Source organism: Drosophila takahashii, chromosome X (assembly GCF_030179915.1).
Source record: "Drosophila takahashii strain IR98-3 E-12201 chromosome X, DtakHiC1v2, whole genome shotgun sequence".
Taxonomy (NCBI): Eukaryota; Metazoa; Arthropoda; class Insecta; order Diptera; family Drosophilidae; genus Drosophila; species Drosophila takahashii.
The window spans coordinates 2,922,608-2,942,575 of NC_091683.1; the positions used below are offsets into that span (position 1 = coordinate 2,922,608).

At 37.7% G+C, this 19,968-nt stretch overlaps 2 protein-coding genes across 2 annotated transcripts in view; one reads left to right on the top strand and one right to left on the bottom strand.

The window, feature by feature from the left end:
• Nucleotides 1–19,968, top strand: part of LOC108056115 (uncharacterized) — a 94,399-nt gene that overhangs the window by 58,913 nt on the left and 15,518 nt on the right. The gene's annotated exons all lie outside the window — the stretch shown is intronic.
• Nucleotides 8,562–9,970, bottom strand: LOC108056033 (uncharacterized). The gene is made up of 3 exons (XM_017139644.3): nt 9,723–9,970; nt 8,990–9,232; nt 8,562–8,869 (listed from the first exon to the last, which is right to left on the bottom strand). The coding sequence occupies exons 1-3, from the start codon at nt 9,805–9,807 to the stop codon at nt 8,757–8,759; spliced, it is 441 nt and encodes a 146-aa protein (XP_016995133.2). The 5' UTR covers nt 9,808–9,970; the 3' UTR covers nt 8,562–8,756.

The window sequence follows — 19,968 nt, forward strand, 5'->3', positions numbered from 1 at the left end:
CTTCTTGAAGTCACATTTTGGTACTGATATCTGTGTTTCATTAGGCACAAAATGTGTATATATAAAATATTTCAAATATTTGTATTATCCAAAATTTTTTCAAACTGGAAGATAGCTATTCTTTATTCACTGCGTACCCTTAGGCACATGTTTTGTGATTTAAAAGTGATGGATTAAAATTGATTAAAAAAAACGTTTTTAAATATTTTTAGGTGTATAAATATGTTGATAATTATGTGACAATCACAATAAAATAATTTTATCTGTATTAAACTATTTTATTTAAACTCTACCAATAGTTTATAGTCATTCTCAGTGCCTTTTCTCGACGTTTTCAATCCGTCACCAATTTCCGCCATTTACTTTTGGCCGCCAGTTGCCAAAAAGTAGAAACTCACGCAATTCACGCACTGCGAGCAATTAGCACTGGATGGCCGAAAGTGCCTGATGCAGTGGGTGGTGGGTGGATGGGCGGTGGGCGTGGCGGTGCTTTGCCAAACGGTGCTGACAACTTTCGACAATTAAGTGCAACAACGTGACCGGCAAACACAAAATGGCAGCCGTTGCCCACAAAAATGGCGGCCGAGAGGCAGAAACAATAAAAAGAGAGGGGGAAGAGGCAGAAGAAAATGCAGTTTTTCCAGGAGGCGGGAAAAAGGGGGCGGGCCATGGTGGCCATGGCAAATGATGCGAAAAGGAAGGAGGGGAAGCCAAGGCAACCGCATCATAACTGCCAATGCGAAACGCGTGCCGAAGGCATCCGAAAATGCGAAAATGTTAGGCATTCATCAGTCAGCCGGACGGAAGGCGAAAGAGACAGACAGATGTCCGCAGAGGGAGACAGAGAGAGAAGGAAGTACTGAAAATGAGAATTGGACCTTCCTCCTCCGTCCATGGGTTTAATAAACTATGGCAACTGACTAACGATGCCGGCCCCTAATGGGCATCGGGCATCGGTATCTGGCAGCAGTCGAGGGTCTTCAGATATTTCCCCCATAAATCCCAGACCGATACCGATCTCACACTCAAAGACACTGAGGAGTCCAAATTACGGGGATTGGTCTACGAATTCCAGGAGATTTCTGTGTTGATTCTGCAGCTGCTTTTGAGAATTGTTGTTTGTTTTAAAAGATATATTTGGTTGAGATATACATGATTTGCAGACCATTTTATTTAAATTTAAATAATTGTTTAAAATTAAGTTTTTTTCATAGGAAATATTTGCAATGATTTTTTAAATGTGTTTTCTTGGCCATAAAAAAAACCAAAAATTATGTCTTATTTATAAGGCATTAAATTGAATATTTTTCTATCAAAATAAATAGGTAAGAAATGTTGTATTTAAAAAAAAAAACAGTTTTTCAAAGTTTTTTTTAGAAAAGTTAAAAAATGTTTGGGAAATAACTAGTTTGTTTTCAGCACAACCAAAGAATACTTAAACCCAAAACTATTATTTTATGCAAGTGCTGCAGCGCGAAGGTCAGAAAGTGAAAAATGTGAAAGAACTGACATAATATTCAGAACTCAAGATTTCAAGGTGAGCAGCCTGAGAAGCAGCTTGAAAATTTCGGAAGAAATGCTGCGTTTGACAGTTCTTCTTAGAATTTCCGCCGGAGGAGCTCTTCTCTTCCACCAGAACTATTTGACAACAGCTGACAGCGAGCCAAAGCCAAGCTTAGGAGCACTTTTGATTCGTCCTTCGCCGGGTGTCCTTTTCATTCTCATAGCTCCTTCTCCTTTTCGGCTTTTGGTCTACTGTCCTGTCCCTTCGGCGACAGTCGCCTGTCATTCTTATTGTTTATGAGTCGAAACAAATTTTATTTTATTTGTGTAACTTTAGACGCGTGAAAAAGAAATGGGGAAAATAAACAAACTTTTGGGAGGAGCCCGAAAAACAAAAAAGGAGAATCAAAAGCACGAGACACGGAGACAAAAAGCCGAAGGAAAATGTAACATAAACTGATTTCTCCCCTGGACAGCGAGAAAGTGGGAGAAAGGGGGGATAGTCGCTGCAGGACTTCAAACTAGCGGTGAAAAATGTTTGCAGCTGGCAACTCGCAGGACATGACAAAGGACATGGAAAGATACACCGTCCAAACGAAGCGAAACAAAACATAATAGAAAAATGAAATAATAATAATGCCTTGGCCCCCCCGCAAACATGGCAGTGGCGCAGAAGGGGGGTCGGGGGAAAAGGATGTGCAGCCTGCAAGGGGGGGGCCACTAAACCCACTAGTCGTGTATTTGCTTAGTTGATGTCCTTAGGAGAAATTACATTCAGTCCGTCTGCCTGTTGTTGTCTTTGTTTGCATTGCTAAGCTCTTTGGAAAAACACAGGAGAACGAACGCAGCACTGGCAGAAAAAACGGCTAACAAACTGGGGATAAGTGAAAAAAACATGGAATTATTCAAAATGTATTAATATTTATTAATCATCTCAAATTATAATTTTCTGCTGTAACTTGTTTGTAAAAAAGGATTGTTTATATTTGCAAAAATGCACTTTAATGCATAGAAATCGGTTCATTCGATCAACAGTTGTAGCTCCTTAAAGATTTTCGAATGAAAAACTTTACCTATTTATATGCTGGCAACCCTACATGGCAAACACTTTTTTCACGTAAAAAATAACGAAAAACGATGCATCAAAATGAAATGGAAAATTAAATGGATTGCAAGTTTACCAGTAAATAAAAAATATCTAAATTTAAAACTGATATACCCATGATCTTTTCTCCCTGTGTGGTGCAAATTGTCCTTGTTAGGACCCTCAACCCAACCTCGACTGGCGTATGCACAAAGAAGAAGAACTAGAAGGAGGGCCAAAGACCAGGCAAACGGCTAGAAAATGAGCGCGCAGCCAGGAAAAACTTTAGATGCCCCCTAAACCCCCACACTCCCCTCTCTCAACCATTATCCCTGCCCCGAAAAAAAAAGAATTGCAAAAAACAGACAATGAACATAGCGAAAAAGTATCTACAACTCAGGCTTTTGTTGTTGTTTTGTTTGGGTCAAAACAATTGCAACTAACAAAGCCAACGGAATTCACGAGATACTCTGTCCAAAAGTAAGGAGATGGGGTATATTGGACAGCGGGAAAAATAATATAGTATTAAGTTAAATTACATTTAGATTTAAGAGAGAGGGTTTGCTCCTAAAAAAAAATTTAATAATTCAAGGGAAACACTGAGTATTACAAAGTCTAGCATTTCCTGAAAGTACCTCTTAGTTGAGAGATTTCCACTTCCGCACATGCTTTGACACAAAAAACAGAGACAGAGACATGTGCACCCACTTAGGGGCGACTTCCTCTTGGGTCTTTGGGAGCCCATCTATCCCCTTCTCTTCCCATCTATATCTATAGCTATCCGAGACCCAGACAGTTGATCTGTCTCTCAGCTCACTGTTATTGGGAGTTTAATGCACCTCCTGAGTGAGGATGAAGATGAGGATGCCCCCTCATTTGGTCACTGGCCAAGTCCAAAACTTCCTTTTTTGTTTTTCGACCTTTCGGCCATTGTGAATCATAATTTGCCAAGGTTGGCTCTTTAGAGCTAAGCGTAATATCGATAAGTGAATGGAAAGCCATTGGGCTTTGGACTTAGGAGGTGGTAGTTTTATTACAAGATTATTGGTATTTTTATTTAGAAAAAAAATAAAGAAAAAATATTTTATAGAAATTTCTAGCGATTAAATGAATAAAATCTATTGGTTTGTAATTTGTCTTTAATATTTGTTTTGATTGCATCAGTTTAGTTATTTCTGCTTGTTCTGCACTTCCTGCGATTACTTTTCGCTTGATTTGTATTCAATTGTTAGTTTTATGATTCATTCAAAGTTTCATTCATCATTAGACAGTCGTTGTGGCGGCTGTTTGGCTGTTTCTCTTCCAATTCAAGCCACTCTCGTCGTCAACAATATCGTCATAATATCATCATAATCATCGCAGTTTTCGCTGGCAATTTTGATGACTCTGCGCGATTGAAAGCGGTTATGGCCAGCTTTAAATTTGAAATGATCCCATCCCCCAGGCCCATCGTCTTGGCACCTAAAGCTCTTTTGCAGTTTTTTGCCATTTTAATGTTATCTCATTTCTGCGTACACTCGGAGTAAATTCGAATTTCACAGTATTTTTAATGATTTAATCTCAAAAAGAGCACAAGTTAAATTTTAGAAAATATTATAATTTACCAAATTTTTTTAAATTAAAATTTATTATTTTTTATGCTACTTTTTTCCGAAAATTGATTTAGGGCCGGTTTCTCGAGTGCCGGCTAACATTTCTCGAACAGATAAAGTCCCTGCTAAGGCATTTTGGCTTTCTCGAGCATAAATGTGAGAGCTAACTTTGACAGGGACTCGGAGTCCCTGTTAAGCGTTTTCGACTCGATAGAATGACAGCTGATTTGCCAAAGCCAACTAAGAAGAAGAAACGAAATCACAGCTGACTTTTCCTTTGAATTACACCCAAACAGCTGGTGATATAATCGAAGCACGCCATTTTTTGCGCTTCACAGCCCAATTCTGTGCGTTAACAGCACTCTGTAATTGTTTCTCGTTCAGATAAATTTAAGCAGTCGAGATAGCCGATTTGCTTTTACGAACAGTTTATCTGGTCTTTAAGTTTTTCGGACAGATAGGTATCAGGGACTTTGACAGGGACTCGAGAAACCGGCCCTTAACCATTTTACTATAAAATCAATTATTTTCTGTGCAAATCTTTTTCTCCAGCTTCCCCTTTTTTAATGTTGTCATGGGCCATTGGAAGCGTTTTGGTTTGTTTTGTCCGTTTCGTTTCGTTTGGATTCGTTTCGGTTTCAGTTTCAGTTTGGCATCGTTTTTCTTGCTGATTTCGCTTATGCGAATTTAATTTACCGAAAGTGAGAAATGGTCACGGAACCTCATTTCAACCCACCGTCGCATCCTTCACGCGATCGTCGCCATAATGAGCTGCCTCGCTAATTATGTTTATATACGTCTATATAATCCAGCAGTTAATGGAAACTTATTGCCGGCCATTTCCTATCTTCTTTGTCAATTGCCAATCGCCGAGAGCAAAAGCATAATTTCTTTTCAAATATTTATTTATTTTCGTATTTTTTGTATTTTTGGGGTGACTTGAGTGCGTGTGCTTGTAATTGTAATTGCTCGATGTGAGATTGCATAACACCATTTGCGGTGTCTGGTGATTACGAGTCGATGTCTGATGTACTTCTCTCGTAATAATCGTTGTCGACGGAGAAAGCATGGCGAAAATGTTAAGTCTTCCTCGGAAATCGGGGAAATGGAACGCCAAACTATAAAAGTGCAGCTCAAAATAAACTTTTATAGTCATCTTAAATATATATCAGCTAAAAATATGCCATAGAAATTAAGGTTTCAATTACTAAATATTTAAATAAATATTTATATATATTTATAGCAGTTAAAAAGGCTAATAAATTGTGTGACTTTCAAGAACTGGTCTGTTTTAAAACCACAATCAATTAATCCAACTAAAAATAGATTCATTCATTTTCCCAACATCGGGTAATAGTTTTAATAGCTAGTCTTTAATCATTTTTGTTTTGTTTGAGAATTTATGAATTATGACTTGCAAAAGCAAGCCAAACATTTTTATTTAAGGACAATTAATTTAGTACATTTTAATGTTTTGTTATAAATTCATCTTGCAACAAATTAAATCACTTTTCCGATTTCTGAATTTATATCCTATTCCCTCGCTGTTTTCTTAAATGAATTTTATGCCTCAGAATGCCATTGCTCCTCCAATCGAAAAATCCAAAAACCCTTTGACATTTCCCAAAAAAAAATTGTTGGAATTTTTCCCGCCTTTTTCCGCAGGTTTCCATGCCCAGTTGGACATAGTTCAATGGAATCCTTCGAATCCTTGCTTTTCCTGGCACTTCCTCTTCTGCTTTCCGCGTTGCGAAAAAAGAGAAAAAGAGGGAAATTCCCCCGGAGAGTCGCATTCCGATGCTAATTCTAATTAAGCGCATTTGATGAAGTAAACGTGTCCCGAGTTTTTACTTCATAAAGACAAAGGCAACAAAAATCCGAAATGAAACTAAAGAACAAGGAGAAGGGAGGTCGGGAAATGGGAAAAGGAAAAGCGTAGAGGGTTGAGCTGCTCGCAGATAAAATTTCAACGCGCGCTCATTAAAAACTTTTGGAACGGCAATAAAAAAATACAAAAAATACAGAAGGAAAAAAAAAACAACAATAGGGACTGAAGATGAATAAATAAAATGAAATGTGTAAGAGAGGCGAAAAGCAGGGAAAATTCATTGTCATTGTCAAAATAAATTTTTCTTTTGAAATCCATTAAAGGTTTCATTTGTAGCGAAATTGTTAGAAAAGTGCAAACGGAGAGTAAAATCCAGTTGGCAAAAAAAGCGAAAACTGAACCGCAGATGAAGGAGAAGAAGTGGCCGGAAAAAATTGAAATTATTACAAAACTTTTGTGATTATCTCGGCTGCCTTTCGCCTCGGACCTCTCCAATCAGCCTCGTCCTTCGTCCTTCGGCTGAAGAAAAAAGTCAACTTTGTTTCGCCCAATAACTGTCAATGCGGCAAGCGTTTGGGCGTGGCCAAAAACATTCGCTCGATTGCCCGGACAATTGTTGCGCCAAATGAGCTCCAAGTCAAGCCGAAATAGCCAGTCCCTTCGCAGGATTTAGGATTAGGTGCATAATATATCAAATCATAGTTTCAAGTGGGATAACCATATATTTATTATTTATGTATTCCGGAAGTCTGCACTGCATTTTATTGTTAGCATTTGAATACCTTTTACTCATAAGGTGGAAACAAGAAGTCATTTAACCAATTAATCTTATTATTTTCCCTATATTCATTCCAATTTTTATTTAGATAAGTATTTTTATATATTTATCGTCCCAATTTTATTATTTATTATTATCTTATAATTGATTTATTATTTATTATATTTTATATATTTATTTTATTATTTAAAATACAATTCTTTTATTGCTGATAAATCCGTAAATGGTTTAAATTATTCGAATCACCTTCCTCAGTCTTCCAATTTCGATAATATCTTCTCTTTATTATCCATTTAACCCATGAAGACCTTAAGTCGATCAAAGTGAAACCCGGATCAGACTATTGGGACCTTTTTTTAGTCATCGCACCTAAATTGGATGAAATTCGGTGATGCATGACGGCCATGTAAACCTATTAGCAGATGCATGGTATAAATCAGTTTTATAAATATTTAATAAACAGCTGGAGAGTTTGGAGAGTGTCGTAATGCCCCGTGGTATACCCTGTGGCAAGGGTATGGAGTGGAGTGGAGCTTTCTCCATCAGCAAACGGCAAACGGCCTTGCCGCCTGTTAGTCGGACATCCCCCCTCTATCCACTAAAAAATTCCCAAAAAAGAAGAAAATATACAGAAGGGGCAAAGCAAGTCGAGCCACTTAATATAGAGATTTATGCTAATCAAGCAAAAAGTATTTGCCGAGAGGCGTCTTCGTCATCTCAAAGTTGGCTCAAATGGAATGGAATCGAGGGGAGTGGAATCTGAATCTTCGTCATACTAAATGAAAGTGAAAATTCTTATGTAATATGCTAATATTTCTTGCCGCGCCTTGGATTTAAATTTTTCGCAGCGCTGTTTCTGCTGTGTGGATTACGAGAGATTTTTATATTTATAATTTTAGATTTATGGAGAGGGACTGAAGAAAGCCAGAGAAGTTTTGAGTCGTTGTTATTATCTTCTGAATGTGTTTTTTTTTGTTGCTGTCATCTAATAATCGACAACAAAATTTCCAGACTTTGCTGGATTTGTTTTTATTTCTCCAGCGGGAAAAAAGAAAAGAAAAAATTATCGCATTTTTGTTTATTTCGGTTTCTTGGGCCTTATTTATTCACAATTGGTCGTGTTTGCTGCTGCAACTAATTAATTTAAATTTAAATGTGCGTGTAAATGGAAAGTTTTATACTTTATGGCCATATAAATAATTTATTAAGCCACATAATTTGGGATTAGATAATGAAATAAAAAATCTGTAGTTTGGCTGCGTATTAAAAATCAATTAATCTGGAGAGAAAACATTCATTATGCTAATATCGCGGAGCACGACAATTGATAAATGAGGCAGAGGCAGCGAGTAGGTGAAATGAAAATGAAAACAAAAGCCATGAATTAATCGAACACATTTTTAATGCCGAATAATCCGGCGAACAAGTTGGCATCCAGTTGCAGAATGTATTTAATTTACGGCTTAGAAATAAAAAATTTCAAAAATTAAATCATGTTTTGTGCCGAAAAACATGGCCAAAGTTTTTCGTAATATTTTCTCGCTAATGGGGGCATTTTTAAGCCTACTAAACTGGGGTTTTTATGATTATCAAAATGGTAAATATTGTTTTAATAAGTATGTAGAAATATTTAAGTAATGTGTGATTAATTAACTGCATTAAATTTATTTTTTTGTGGCTCTGACTCGTAAGCCCATTAATAAATCCCCCGTTTTTAAAGCCAATTCCGTGTTCCTTCTCTTCATCCAATTAGCCAGTAATCAAAGCTAACACAACTAACGTTTCAAATAATTTACTTAATTTAATTTAATTTAGCGTCGCAAGAATTTGATTTAAAAATTAATCTGTTCGCGGCGCACATGCACATGCATTTTAAATGGATTGCGATTGGGATTGGTATTGAATAAATAAATTAAGCAAACAAATCACTTGGCTGCGCTCTACGATACGTCCATATCCCATATTTCTGCGTCAGTAGGGATTATTGCAGCAGCAGTTCTTGATGAGGGCGTGTTCGTAACAGGATTTGGCATACAGCAGCGAGCAGTCGTAGTACAAACACTGGGGAGGTCGCAACTGCGCTGCTATTGAATGGAAATGCAAATGAAATCAAATTAATAAATCCAAAAAAAAAGACGATTAAAGAGCGTGCATAAATAATGTGGCCAGAGGCTTTCGCACCCCTGATTTCCTTGATTAATTACCTGGAAAATCGCAGCAACAGGCATCGTGGACCATCTTGTGGGAGCAGTAGGAGTAGACCGACGAGTCGCACAGCGGGCAGCCAGGCTGTTGAATCGGAGGCTGTTGTATCGGTGGTCCGTAGCCCTGTCCCGGAAATCCGGCAGCTCCGGAACCAGGTCCCAGTCCACCGAAACCCCCGGCCCCCGATGACCCGAAGGAGGGACCCAGGTTGTTGCCGAAGTTCTGACCGCCAAATTGACGCGCTTAAAGATCAAAAACAAATAGGTTATTTACTTGCTATGATGAACTCGAGAGTCAGAAGTTGCTTCTCATATTTTTTTAGTTTTGTATTTTATTAGTATTATTGAAAATCTCATAAAAAAAGCCATCGAATTAAACGTAAATCAATAATAATAGTTAAAATTTAGCAACGCTTTTTTTTAGTTTTATGTATTTTTTTTAATAATTAGAATTTCGTAAAGCTTATCTTTTGGATTAAGACACAATTTTTTAAACCAATTTCTGATTTTAAAATATTTAAAGTATTTCTATAATTGAAATTTATTTATTTGAGTATTTTATTTATGTGTAAGCTATACAATTTATAGAAAAATAACCTTTGCAAAAAATAGGGAAAAATGTTCATGTTATTATTAAATATTTGTTTATAAATAGGGCAATTAATGGATAATTATTTTTGTATGCCAGTAAAGTAGTTATAGTATTTTTGCGTATTTTTTCCCTGCTACTTACATGCACTCTCTTGTTTTGCCGCCACAAAAGCGACTGCCGCCAGAACGATCAGTAGAACGTGGTCCACACTGCGTATGCGCAACATCTGGGATTCCTTGGGGGTATTTTGTTTATCTTTCCTGGAACAAAAATTCGAGTGACGAGTGTCTGGGTGCCGAGTGATGATGCTGATGCTGGCACTGCCGAATGTGGACTGCAACAAAGGAAACCTTTATAAAACCAGCGATCGAGTGGCGGACGCTTGTCTGGGCTTTCGCTTTCAACTTGTGACAAATTCATATATAATTTGATTTGATGCTTTGATGGCTCTTCAGACAGCACGACAAGTTGAGGCTGAGATCTCGGATTTCAGCTTTCCAGCAGACCCAAAAAAGCAGAAAACATCGAAAGTTACGGGGGCCGCCAAATGTGAACCAAATTGAGGGCTTTGCTTTATTTTATTTTATTGTTTCGGTTTGGTTCGGTTCGATTGGGCTGGCAACTTGATTGGCAAAACTCAGCCGAAAACTCCCACGCACTCAGATTCGAAATTCAAACTCGAAACTCAAAATTCAGTTCTCAAATCTCTTTGTCGATCGGCAGCGAAATCGGTCGCTTGCCACCTGCAGCTGCAACCTGTGTGTTTTTTTTTTAACTTTTACTTTTCCACTTCAGCTCCGCCTGTTAATTGCTCCATCTCATCTCATCTGCCTCAAAGTTATCCCAGGGTATTTTCCCAGACTCGCGGAAGCGCTCGCTTATGTAAAATTAATAAGACATTAAATAAATTTCGAATTATGCGCATAAAACAAACATCATTTCTTGTTGTTGCTTATGATTTGGGTTCGTTATTTGAGATTTCGGATTTCGGTGTTTGGGTTGTTAATCGTTGTTAAAGCGAAACGCGAAAAGCAAAGTAAAAGTGTTTCATTTTGATTGAGCCCCCGAAAGAGCTGCTAATTGATCGATCTCTGGCCATTATGCTAATGGCTTGTGATTGCAGAAATCAGATTTACATTCTAGAAGCTAAAAGATCTCGAAGAGATCAACCAAAAACCCCGCCCAATCTCAATTTCGATCCCCAACCACTTTCTCCCGCGATAATCTCGATGCAGCAGGCGAAAGTCCCTTTGCCGAAAACCGAAATGGCTCCCAAGTGTAATTTCATTTAATTAACTGCCACCGACAGCTGCTTTTTGAGCCTGGTCAAGCGCAATTTGAATGCCGAGAGCCCAAAGCCGATGAAAGCGAAAAGTTTTCAGTTTTCATGGGGGCAGCCCTTCCTTTTAAAAAACAACAGCCGAAACAACCGAAAACAAATATGAAATGCACTGTCGTTTTCATTCATTTTCATTCCCATTTCAATGTTGATTTCCATTTGCATTTGCAACTGACTCGAGTCGAGTATCTGAGTATCTGTCAGTACGTGTATCTCGTTATGTGCTCCGTGTTGATTATCTTGTAAATTTGTTGCACGTTTTTGATGCAAATCCGCTTGTCATTCGGACACAAAAAATTACACAAGTGATGTCATCACCTGCTGCAGATGTTGATGGCGATGCAGATATACATCTATATCCCTAGAGACACAAATGCGTACTTGTGGATAACAAGATGGATGGGCATGGGCATGGGCCGCCCTCTATTTGGATCTCACGCACGCAGTGTCGCAACATCGGTGGGAGGGAAACCCCTTACAACACGTTAATCTGTAAGCAAGTCAGTTTGCTGTATGAATTTTGCATTCACTGGACAAAATGTTGGCTGTAAAAATATTATCTTGAAAATTTAAGGTTCCAAAAGCCTCCTAGCAATTTTAGAATACCTTTCTCCTACCTATATCTACACCTATCTCACTTTGTAAGCTTAGCTCCGCAGACCCAAAAACAATGAGGGCATTGAGAACAATGAGATAACCAGGCGCTGCACAGTGGTAATTGTGACAAAAAGACTTCTCAGCAAAAAAAAAGGGGGGAAAAATGGATTTGAATTTGTCTAACAAAAGTAAACTTTTTTTTCGGTTTTTTAGCCGTAATTTGGACAAATCAAGGTCGAGAGCTACGCGACCGACTGTTTTGAACCGCTAACAACCTAAACTAACGATCCCCATCACTTTTGGAAAAATAAAAATTTTCACAAATTTTCGAAATTTTTATAAGGGGTTACATCATGATTTTTTGCAAAAAATGACAAAAAATTAAAATGTCCAGATTGGAACGCAAATCGATTCAGAATTAAACTACGAGTTCAAAAAGGTATGACACACCCATTTTGGGCTATTATTTCTTTTATTTCGGCAAAAATACTGATATTTTAGGGTGGAAAAACGGATTCAAATTTTAGACAACAAAAACATTTTTTTTTCTTTTTCTCGTTTTAAAAATTGCAATATAAAATCTAAAGACCAATGATAAATAGATTAATAAGACAAAAATAAAAACCGAAATTCGTAAAAGTATTCGTAAGCAGCGTAACCACTGTGCAGCGGCGATCGAGCGGCGCTACGTGCGCGTATCTGATAGATACTTGTGACGTAACCGCGGACGGGGCATTACTTTTACCATCTCCCTCTCTCTTTCCATCTGCGGCTTATTTATTGGTTTTCGTTTTCGTTTCGCCGGAATTTATCTCGCTCTCTCCCCCTTTAAACGAGTATCTTGAGGTTCGTGTTCGTTTTCGTTTGCGTCTTGCGGGTAAACAGGTCACTTGTGCTTCTTGGGCGACGACCACTTTCCAGTCCGCGACTTGAGTGACCTCAATTAAACACCTGCCACGCCCAGATGCCCCCGCCTACCAGTTACCTGTTACCACCTTCGACTGCTCTCGACCACAAAAATGGATGCCGCAACTGAAATTCCTTTCTGGCCAATTTGGATGACGGCGAAAGGGGGTCCAACCTTTCCAAGGGGGCCGTGTCCACCGGGCATATGCAAAATTAAACTCGTAAACAATGCACGGCGATGAAAGGGCCATCGAAAAGGCATTTTGTTTTGTTTTAAATATTTATTTATTTGTGGGCGCTTTGATTTATGTGCCGGCCAAAAACCAAAAACGCAATGGGACCACGCTTTAACTTCCGCCAGTGGAATTATATTTTCATATTGGAAAGTGTGAATGGTGATTAGTTATCTAAATTTGTGTGCTAAATTAAAGGAAGTGTGCTAAACCCTTAAAAAGAATTAAAAGTTAAAAAAGCCTGGCGCCCACATCTTTATAAATTTTTGAAAAGTGTTAATGTCATTTTGTTGCGTTTAATAATACCTATCGAAATGTAGAAGAAAATTTTTAAATTGGACCATTTCTTAAAAAGTTATGAGCAAATAATAGAATGCAAGCACTCGAAAATGCAGAAAGTAAAGTTCCCACACTCGTTTTCTGTATTAATTTAAACTTAAATATAAAAACACTTCTTCACGTAAATTATGTTGAATGTCATGTACAATTTATTATTACAACGTGAATATTTTGTTTATTAGAAATATGTTGACTAACGAGTGCCGTTGTTGAGCCGCTGTTGCCGCTGTTAATATTATTATTATTGTTATTTTTATTGCTCTAGTTGTTATTGCCTTGTTGTGTGGGACACAAAACCAATATTTGTGCTCTCAGGAGTTCTTCTATGTGTTTGTTTGTGTGTGCGATGATGGTGGTTTGTTTATGTTTGGCCCATATTTACATAAGTTATTTGCAGACAAAATGTAAAAATGCCAATATTTAAACAAAATAATAGGATAACAAGTGCCATCGCTCGAAGTGGAATTATGTTTTCAAGCTGGTGTTTCATAAATCTAATATTCCGAAGGCCGTAATTAAATTGTAGTCTCCGTTAACAACTTGTCCCCCATAAAGAAGGTTCATTATTAAGGCGATGAAAAAACAAGAAAGGAAGCTAGCTTCGGCCAGCCGAAGCTTATATACCCTTGCAGATCATTCCTATTAATTAACAAATCGCAAAAATGTTCAATTTTCTAATATTTATCATTAATTTTCCGATGGTTCCTATGACAGCTATATGATATAGTCGTCCGATTTTGATCAAATTAAAATTGAAATTCGGAATTATTTAAAAAGAGTCATATCCTAGAGTAGAAGATAATACAATAAAAACCAAAGAAGCTAGAATTTATTTCCTATTAATTTTCCATTAATTTTCCGATCGTTCCTATGGCAGCTATATGATATAGTCGTCCGATTTTGATTAAATTAAAATTGAAATTCGGAAATATTTAAAAAGAGTCATATCCTAGAGTAGAAGATAATACAATAAAAACCAAAGAAGCTAGAATTTATTTCCTATTACTTTTCCATTAATTTTCCGATCGTTCCTATGGCAGCTATATGATATAGTCGTCCGATTTCGATAAAATTAAAATTGAAATTCGGAAATATTTAAAAAGAGTCATATTCTAGAGTAGAAGATAATACAACAAAAACCAAAGAAGCTAGAATTTATTTCCTATTACTTTTCCATTAATTTTCCGATCGTTCCTATGGCAGCTATATGATATAGTAGTCCGATTTTTTAAATAATTAATTCGAAATTCAGAAATATTAAAAAAATAACATCCCCAAAAGTAGAAGGTAATATTTCAAAAAACACCGAAGTTAGAATTTTTTAAAGTTTTTTTTTTCCGATTGTTCCTATGGGAGCTATAAGATATAGTTGTCCGATCCGGTCGGCTCCGACATATATACTACCTGCAATAGAAAGAAGACTTTTGGGAAAGTTTTATCCCGATAGCTCAAAAACTGAGAGACTAGTTTGCGTAGAAACAGACAGACGGACAGACGGACAGACGGACAGACGGTCAGACGGACAGACGGACAGACGGACAGACGGACAGACGGACAGACGGACAGACGGACATGGCTAGATCGACTCGTCTAGTGATGCTGATCAAGAATATATATACTTTATGGGGTCGGATACGTCTCCTTCACTGCGTTGCAAACTTCTGACTGAAATCATAATACCCTCTGCAAGGGTATAATAAGACGAATTCATATGAGATCCTGAGGAATGCGGGGGGCATTCCATTCAAATATACTGTGTATTATAGTAATGCCTGCAGCTGGAGATAAACTGAGAACTGAAATCTGACTCACACATCGTTTTTCCGTTTTCCGTTTTTCCGAGAGAGAAAAGAAAACGCCACCGCTGCTCTGCGGAAAATATGCAAATTAGCTTTATTATTTGACAGTTTCTATAAAATGCAAAAGCCACAAAAGGCAGCAGCAGCAGCAGCTACAACTTCATCAACGTCAATGAAAACTTTTTGGTGGGTGGGGATGGAAGGCGGGGGGGTTCCATGGGATGAGTCGTAAGCTTGTCCATCCAAGTGTTTTGGCCCAAAGAACCCCGCACCCACATCGCTCAGCTCTCTGGCTTATATGACAAACTGAAATGCAATAAACAAGTTGACAACTCTGACAATTTGGACAAGAGAAACATGTTAAATGCTCGGAATTATGACAAGAGACGAGGAGTCGAACCCAGGACCAAAAAGAGAGTTCTGGGGGGATGGAAATGAAAATGGCCAAATGAGAGCAAACAAACAAACGGCATAAAGAATAAGTAATAAGCATGCAAATGCGTCAAGAGAGCAACTCTCCAGTTGCAGATACAAAAGCTCGGTTACTGCGGATATGAGATGGCACGGCTATGGCTATGGCTATGGCTATGAGCATGGGTATCTCATGGATACGAGATACTCGTACTTTTTCGGCTTAATTACTTTGAGGAAGGAAGCCAGTTAGTTGCCGGCTCGAGGGACCACTGCTCCACTGTTCATCCAAGTATCTGAGCTGAGTATCTGCCCCAAGTATCTCGGCTTCCAAGTATCCAAGTATCTGCCGAGGGCCCCGTTTAACTATAAAGGGATGTGAGCCAACTGCTTGGCAACTGTGTTTGTTTCGGCAAGTTTCCATCGTTGAGTTCAATCTGAAGGCAGTTTCCAGCTCAGTTCTCAGTTCTGCACGGCGATATGCGATTTTCTTGGAAAACTATTCGTTTTGATTAGTACCACTTACCTAAAAAGATATACAAGGTTGCCAAAAGGTTTCAAGATTTTGTGCAAATAATTATGTTTGCCAGAGTTTAATAAATCAATCTATTTGCTTAAAATCATAATCTTGTCCAATTAAAGTCAGTTTACTTGAGTTAAGTAATAGTGAAGTAGCAGTAATAAAAATGATCTCAAAATATTTATTTATAGGAAGTTTCTTATAAAAAAGTTGGCCTCTTTAAAATACATTTTTTATAATTTCTAGTATCGATTATAGAATTCTGTGATCAAACTTTTGCCTTCCCAATCAAATTCCTGACACTTTTCCAAGTTGTTTCGTTCATTACCGACATTACGAACATAAATTCGCTGGAGATACAAGATAGCACGAATATGACATCACATGGGGGCCTTTTACAGCCGCCGATAACAAAGAGGAAAGTTGTGCCACATTTTATTTTGAAATTTATTTTCAACTTGGGTCAAATTGATTTGCAGATTTTTTGGGTGTTCTCCTAGATTCAGACTAAATAATTTGATTTGCCCACTATTGTTGGCTGATTTGTTTGTTGTTTATTGTCCCATGTTTATTGTTCGTTGCGTTGCGGGGCTGCTGCTGCTATTACAAAGTCAACACAATGAAATTGACCAACGACAAGCAGCGACGATGTCATTGTCATCAGCGTGGCTGCCATGTTCCTCTGTTGCCACTGCCGGGGGCAATATTTTGTATTTTGTTTGCCCTTTAATTGTTTGCCCCCCTTTTTTGGGCCAATAAAATTATGCAAAGCTCTGTCGCCCAATCGATAGGCGATAGGCTCCGATAGCAGTTGCATAAGCTTCCCTGGGGGCCAACTTTTCAACGGGGATTTGACTGAAATAATTATGTAGTGCTATTATATTTTACTAATTATTAATTAAGAGTCACAATCGCAAAAATAATACACACCTTCGCAGAGAAAAAAAAATACATTAATATTAAATATTAATAAAATATTTTTACTGCTTGTAAAAAATTTAATAATTATTATTACAAGTTTAGAAATAATAAAAAAAAAAGATGCTATAAAAATGCCATAAATACTATTACAACTCGTTTGGCGAACTTGTGTATTTCCTATTTATAATGGGTGGCCAAAAAACTTCAGATATATTATTTAATACATGGGGAAAACTTCAGCTTCAGCTTTTTCCCCATGCGTACCCATCTTTCAGTTGTAACATCTTTCAGTTCACTTATTTCGGAGTTATGAAATGCCGCTCCCCTCGCCCTTTTCCCATTATCGTTAGGGAGCTGATCGCTGGTCCGCTGATTACCAGCGCTTTTCTCTTGACCAATTGAACAACAAATAAGCTAAGCAAAACGAGGAGGGATCGCTGGATAAACATCTAACAAGCGGCGCAAGCGAATCGCTTTAGTTTATCTTTCGGCTTAGCCTCTTTTTGTCCAGTACTTTTTTCCTGAGCTCCAATCCCGGACATCATTTTATGCAACCCCTGTTTTTGGGTTTTTGTTGATCCGATGATCACGCCCAAGTGTTAAGTGGCCCATTGCGGGTAATTGCATCATGGGTTTGGGTTTGCTAAGGTTGGGTTCCCAAAAATATGAGCTCTCTTGCACTTGATTTGCCCTTTTTTTTGCTTTATTTTCTTATCTCGTTATTTGCATTTCAATTATGGAGGGAGGGGGGCTTTACCTCTGAAGACAGCCCAAGACCAACTCTAAACAGACAACAGGTAGACAAACAAAACAGTCTGAAACAGTGGGAAAGCGTGTCGAGATATCCGAGGGGCAATGGCAATGGGAATGGAAATGGGGATTTGAGTTTGGAGATTCGAAATGGGGCTACGATGCAAAATCACCATCCCAAAGTCAATAGCAGGGCTGCCGGGAACTCGAAACACGGTAAACATTGCTGTAGGCACTGCGAAATTTGCATACTCTGACCTTGGTGACAACTGCAAACGCAACTGTGAGATGGCTCTTCGTCTATATCTTAGTTATATCATATATATATTAAGTCTAATCCTTAAAACCAGTGACAAAAGTTGTATTAGACCATTATTTTCTATTCAAAAGCATCCATTTCAAATTTTTAAAATCTATTAAAAATAATAATACTTAATATTATTTATATTAATAATTTTTGTTTATTGACTATTATTTTATAACTATTTTCTATTTAATTACACCTAATAAAACTCTGTAGCAACTCGAAATACGTGGAATTTTGTTTTTGAAATCTATTCAAAATCATTTCCCCTTAACTTAATAATATTATTTCTTTAATCTATTATTATTTTTCATTCTATGTTTAAAAATTATTCACATAATGCGTAAAAGCGTAAACCCTTCTCTGAGATCAAAAGATGTTGTATTATTGAACATAAGTGATCGAGTGCTAGGGCATTTGTTGGGCGAAAGGTGCGGAAGTGGAAGTGCCTTGAGATGTGAAAATATTTGCATATATATTTGCAAAAATGTGGCGAGGAAAGTGGGGACACAGGGTTCGGGGTTCCATAGCCCCGAGTCCAGAGTCTTTTTGGTCCACGGCTGATCCGAAGACATCGCCTGCAGCTTGTGTGTGCGATTGTGCAAATAAATAAATAAGCATAAATATAGTTGAGTACTTGTGTAATTACGGCAAATGTTATTTGATTTTGGCACCCCATGCAAACCAACCATTCAAGACCGAAAAGACCGCAGTTGCGTGCTCCAAATGATAGTGGAAATATGGTGGATGTGGATGTGCATGTGGATGGTGGAAAGAGGCGGAGGCGACCTGGGAGCCCACTGGCAGATATTTGCACATTTCGAGAGCGCTGCTGCTGCTGTTTGCACTTTCGCCCAAAAACCAAATACCAACACAACAAATACAACACAGCGGCAAAGCGACAGCGACAGGAAAAGATGCGAAAACCGAGGAAAATAATAATAATACAGAATAAAATTCGCATGTGGCTGGCGCTTCTTGGGCAACTGACTATCAACCCCTCGGGCAGCAAGACCTGCACTGAAAGAAATGCTATCGATCATCAGCAAAGTCATCTGAAAACGGTTTCCTTATCAACAATCTTAGTGACTGGTGGTTGAGTTTATAATATTTAATAATATATAAATTGAATTTATAAATTGAAATTGAAATTCCATAGCAAATGGTCTTATCTGATCTTGAACTGAACTGTTCATAAAAAGGGGCTTATACTAAGAATATTTGTATTTTTTTTACCATTTTTTTACCTTTCTCTAGTATTTTACATTTTTTTTCTGAGTGATTCTGGTCTCTGGAATCGACAGCTTTCGCACTGCATTTTGCATGCAGAGCAAACAAACAAGCTTATGACATATCAAACACAAAGCATACAGCGCATAATCAGCTGCTGCTCGATGCTCGATCCCAAGCTGCTGGAACTCTCAGAACTCGAAGTTTCCATGACAGCGATGTCCATGTCCGTTGCACAGTGGGTAGGAACTTCAATATTATAAGTAAATAATTCTAGACTTTTATAATTAAATATTTAGCTTGCTTGCTACTGGATAATATTAATATTAAATGAATTATATTTAATATATCACTTTGCCACGTTGATTTAGGGTTTTTTTCAACTATTTGCGGCCTTGCATTCCACTGTGCCGTGGGTGGTTTCGGGGTTTCAGGGATAAGAATGGCTGGTGGTGCTGGGAACAAACAGAACGCCGCATATGCAACTGCAACTGCACCACCACCAAGACTTCGGTTTTGCCTTCTATTTGTGAGCTGCATTTGTTCTCTGAATTTCTGAATTTCTGCCAAGTTAATGGCGAAACAATGGCAGCAGATCTCCGCTTCAGCCGGAAAATACCTGGTCAATTAACCATACGTCGAAGCGAAAGGCAATCCGATTATGTCAAAAATGTATGCCTTCGCAAGGCTAAATGTTGGCTATTGTGGGCTAGGAAAATCTTCTGTGAATTAAAGGCACTTAGAAGGGAACAATAGAGAAGGGATCAAGCTTTAGAAGTGAGAGTATCCAACCTGCAAACAGATTCTTAAATTTGAATGGTTTTTTGCAGTTTAGAAATGGTAAAGTCACAGATGTATTTTTAGTACCCAAGATAAAGTGGCTTAAATATTTGTTTTAAAATATTTGTGTAGCCAGCCCATAAAATCAAAAATACTATTCAATTTTAGTGCCTAAATTTTTTATAAAGTTTTTAATTAATTTTTATATCTAGCCAATAAAATGATTTATCTAAAGTTTATTTTATTATTTTTTTTCCA

Excerpts from the sequence above, each read along its gene's own strand:
- LOC108056033 (XM_017139644.3), bottom strand. The coding sequence starts at position 9,807 with ATGTTGCGCATACGCAGTGTGGACCACGTTCTACTGATCGTTCTGGCG. Across the intron at positions 9,233-9,722 it reads GGCAAAACAAGAGAGTGCAT|CGCGTCAATTTGGCGGTCAG; the intron begins GTAAGTAGCAGG and ends TTGATCTTTAAG. Across the intron at positions 8,870-8,989 it reads CTGTTGCTGCGATTTTCCAG|CAGCGCAGTTGCGACCTCCC; the intron begins GTAATTAATCAA and ends TCCATTCAATAG.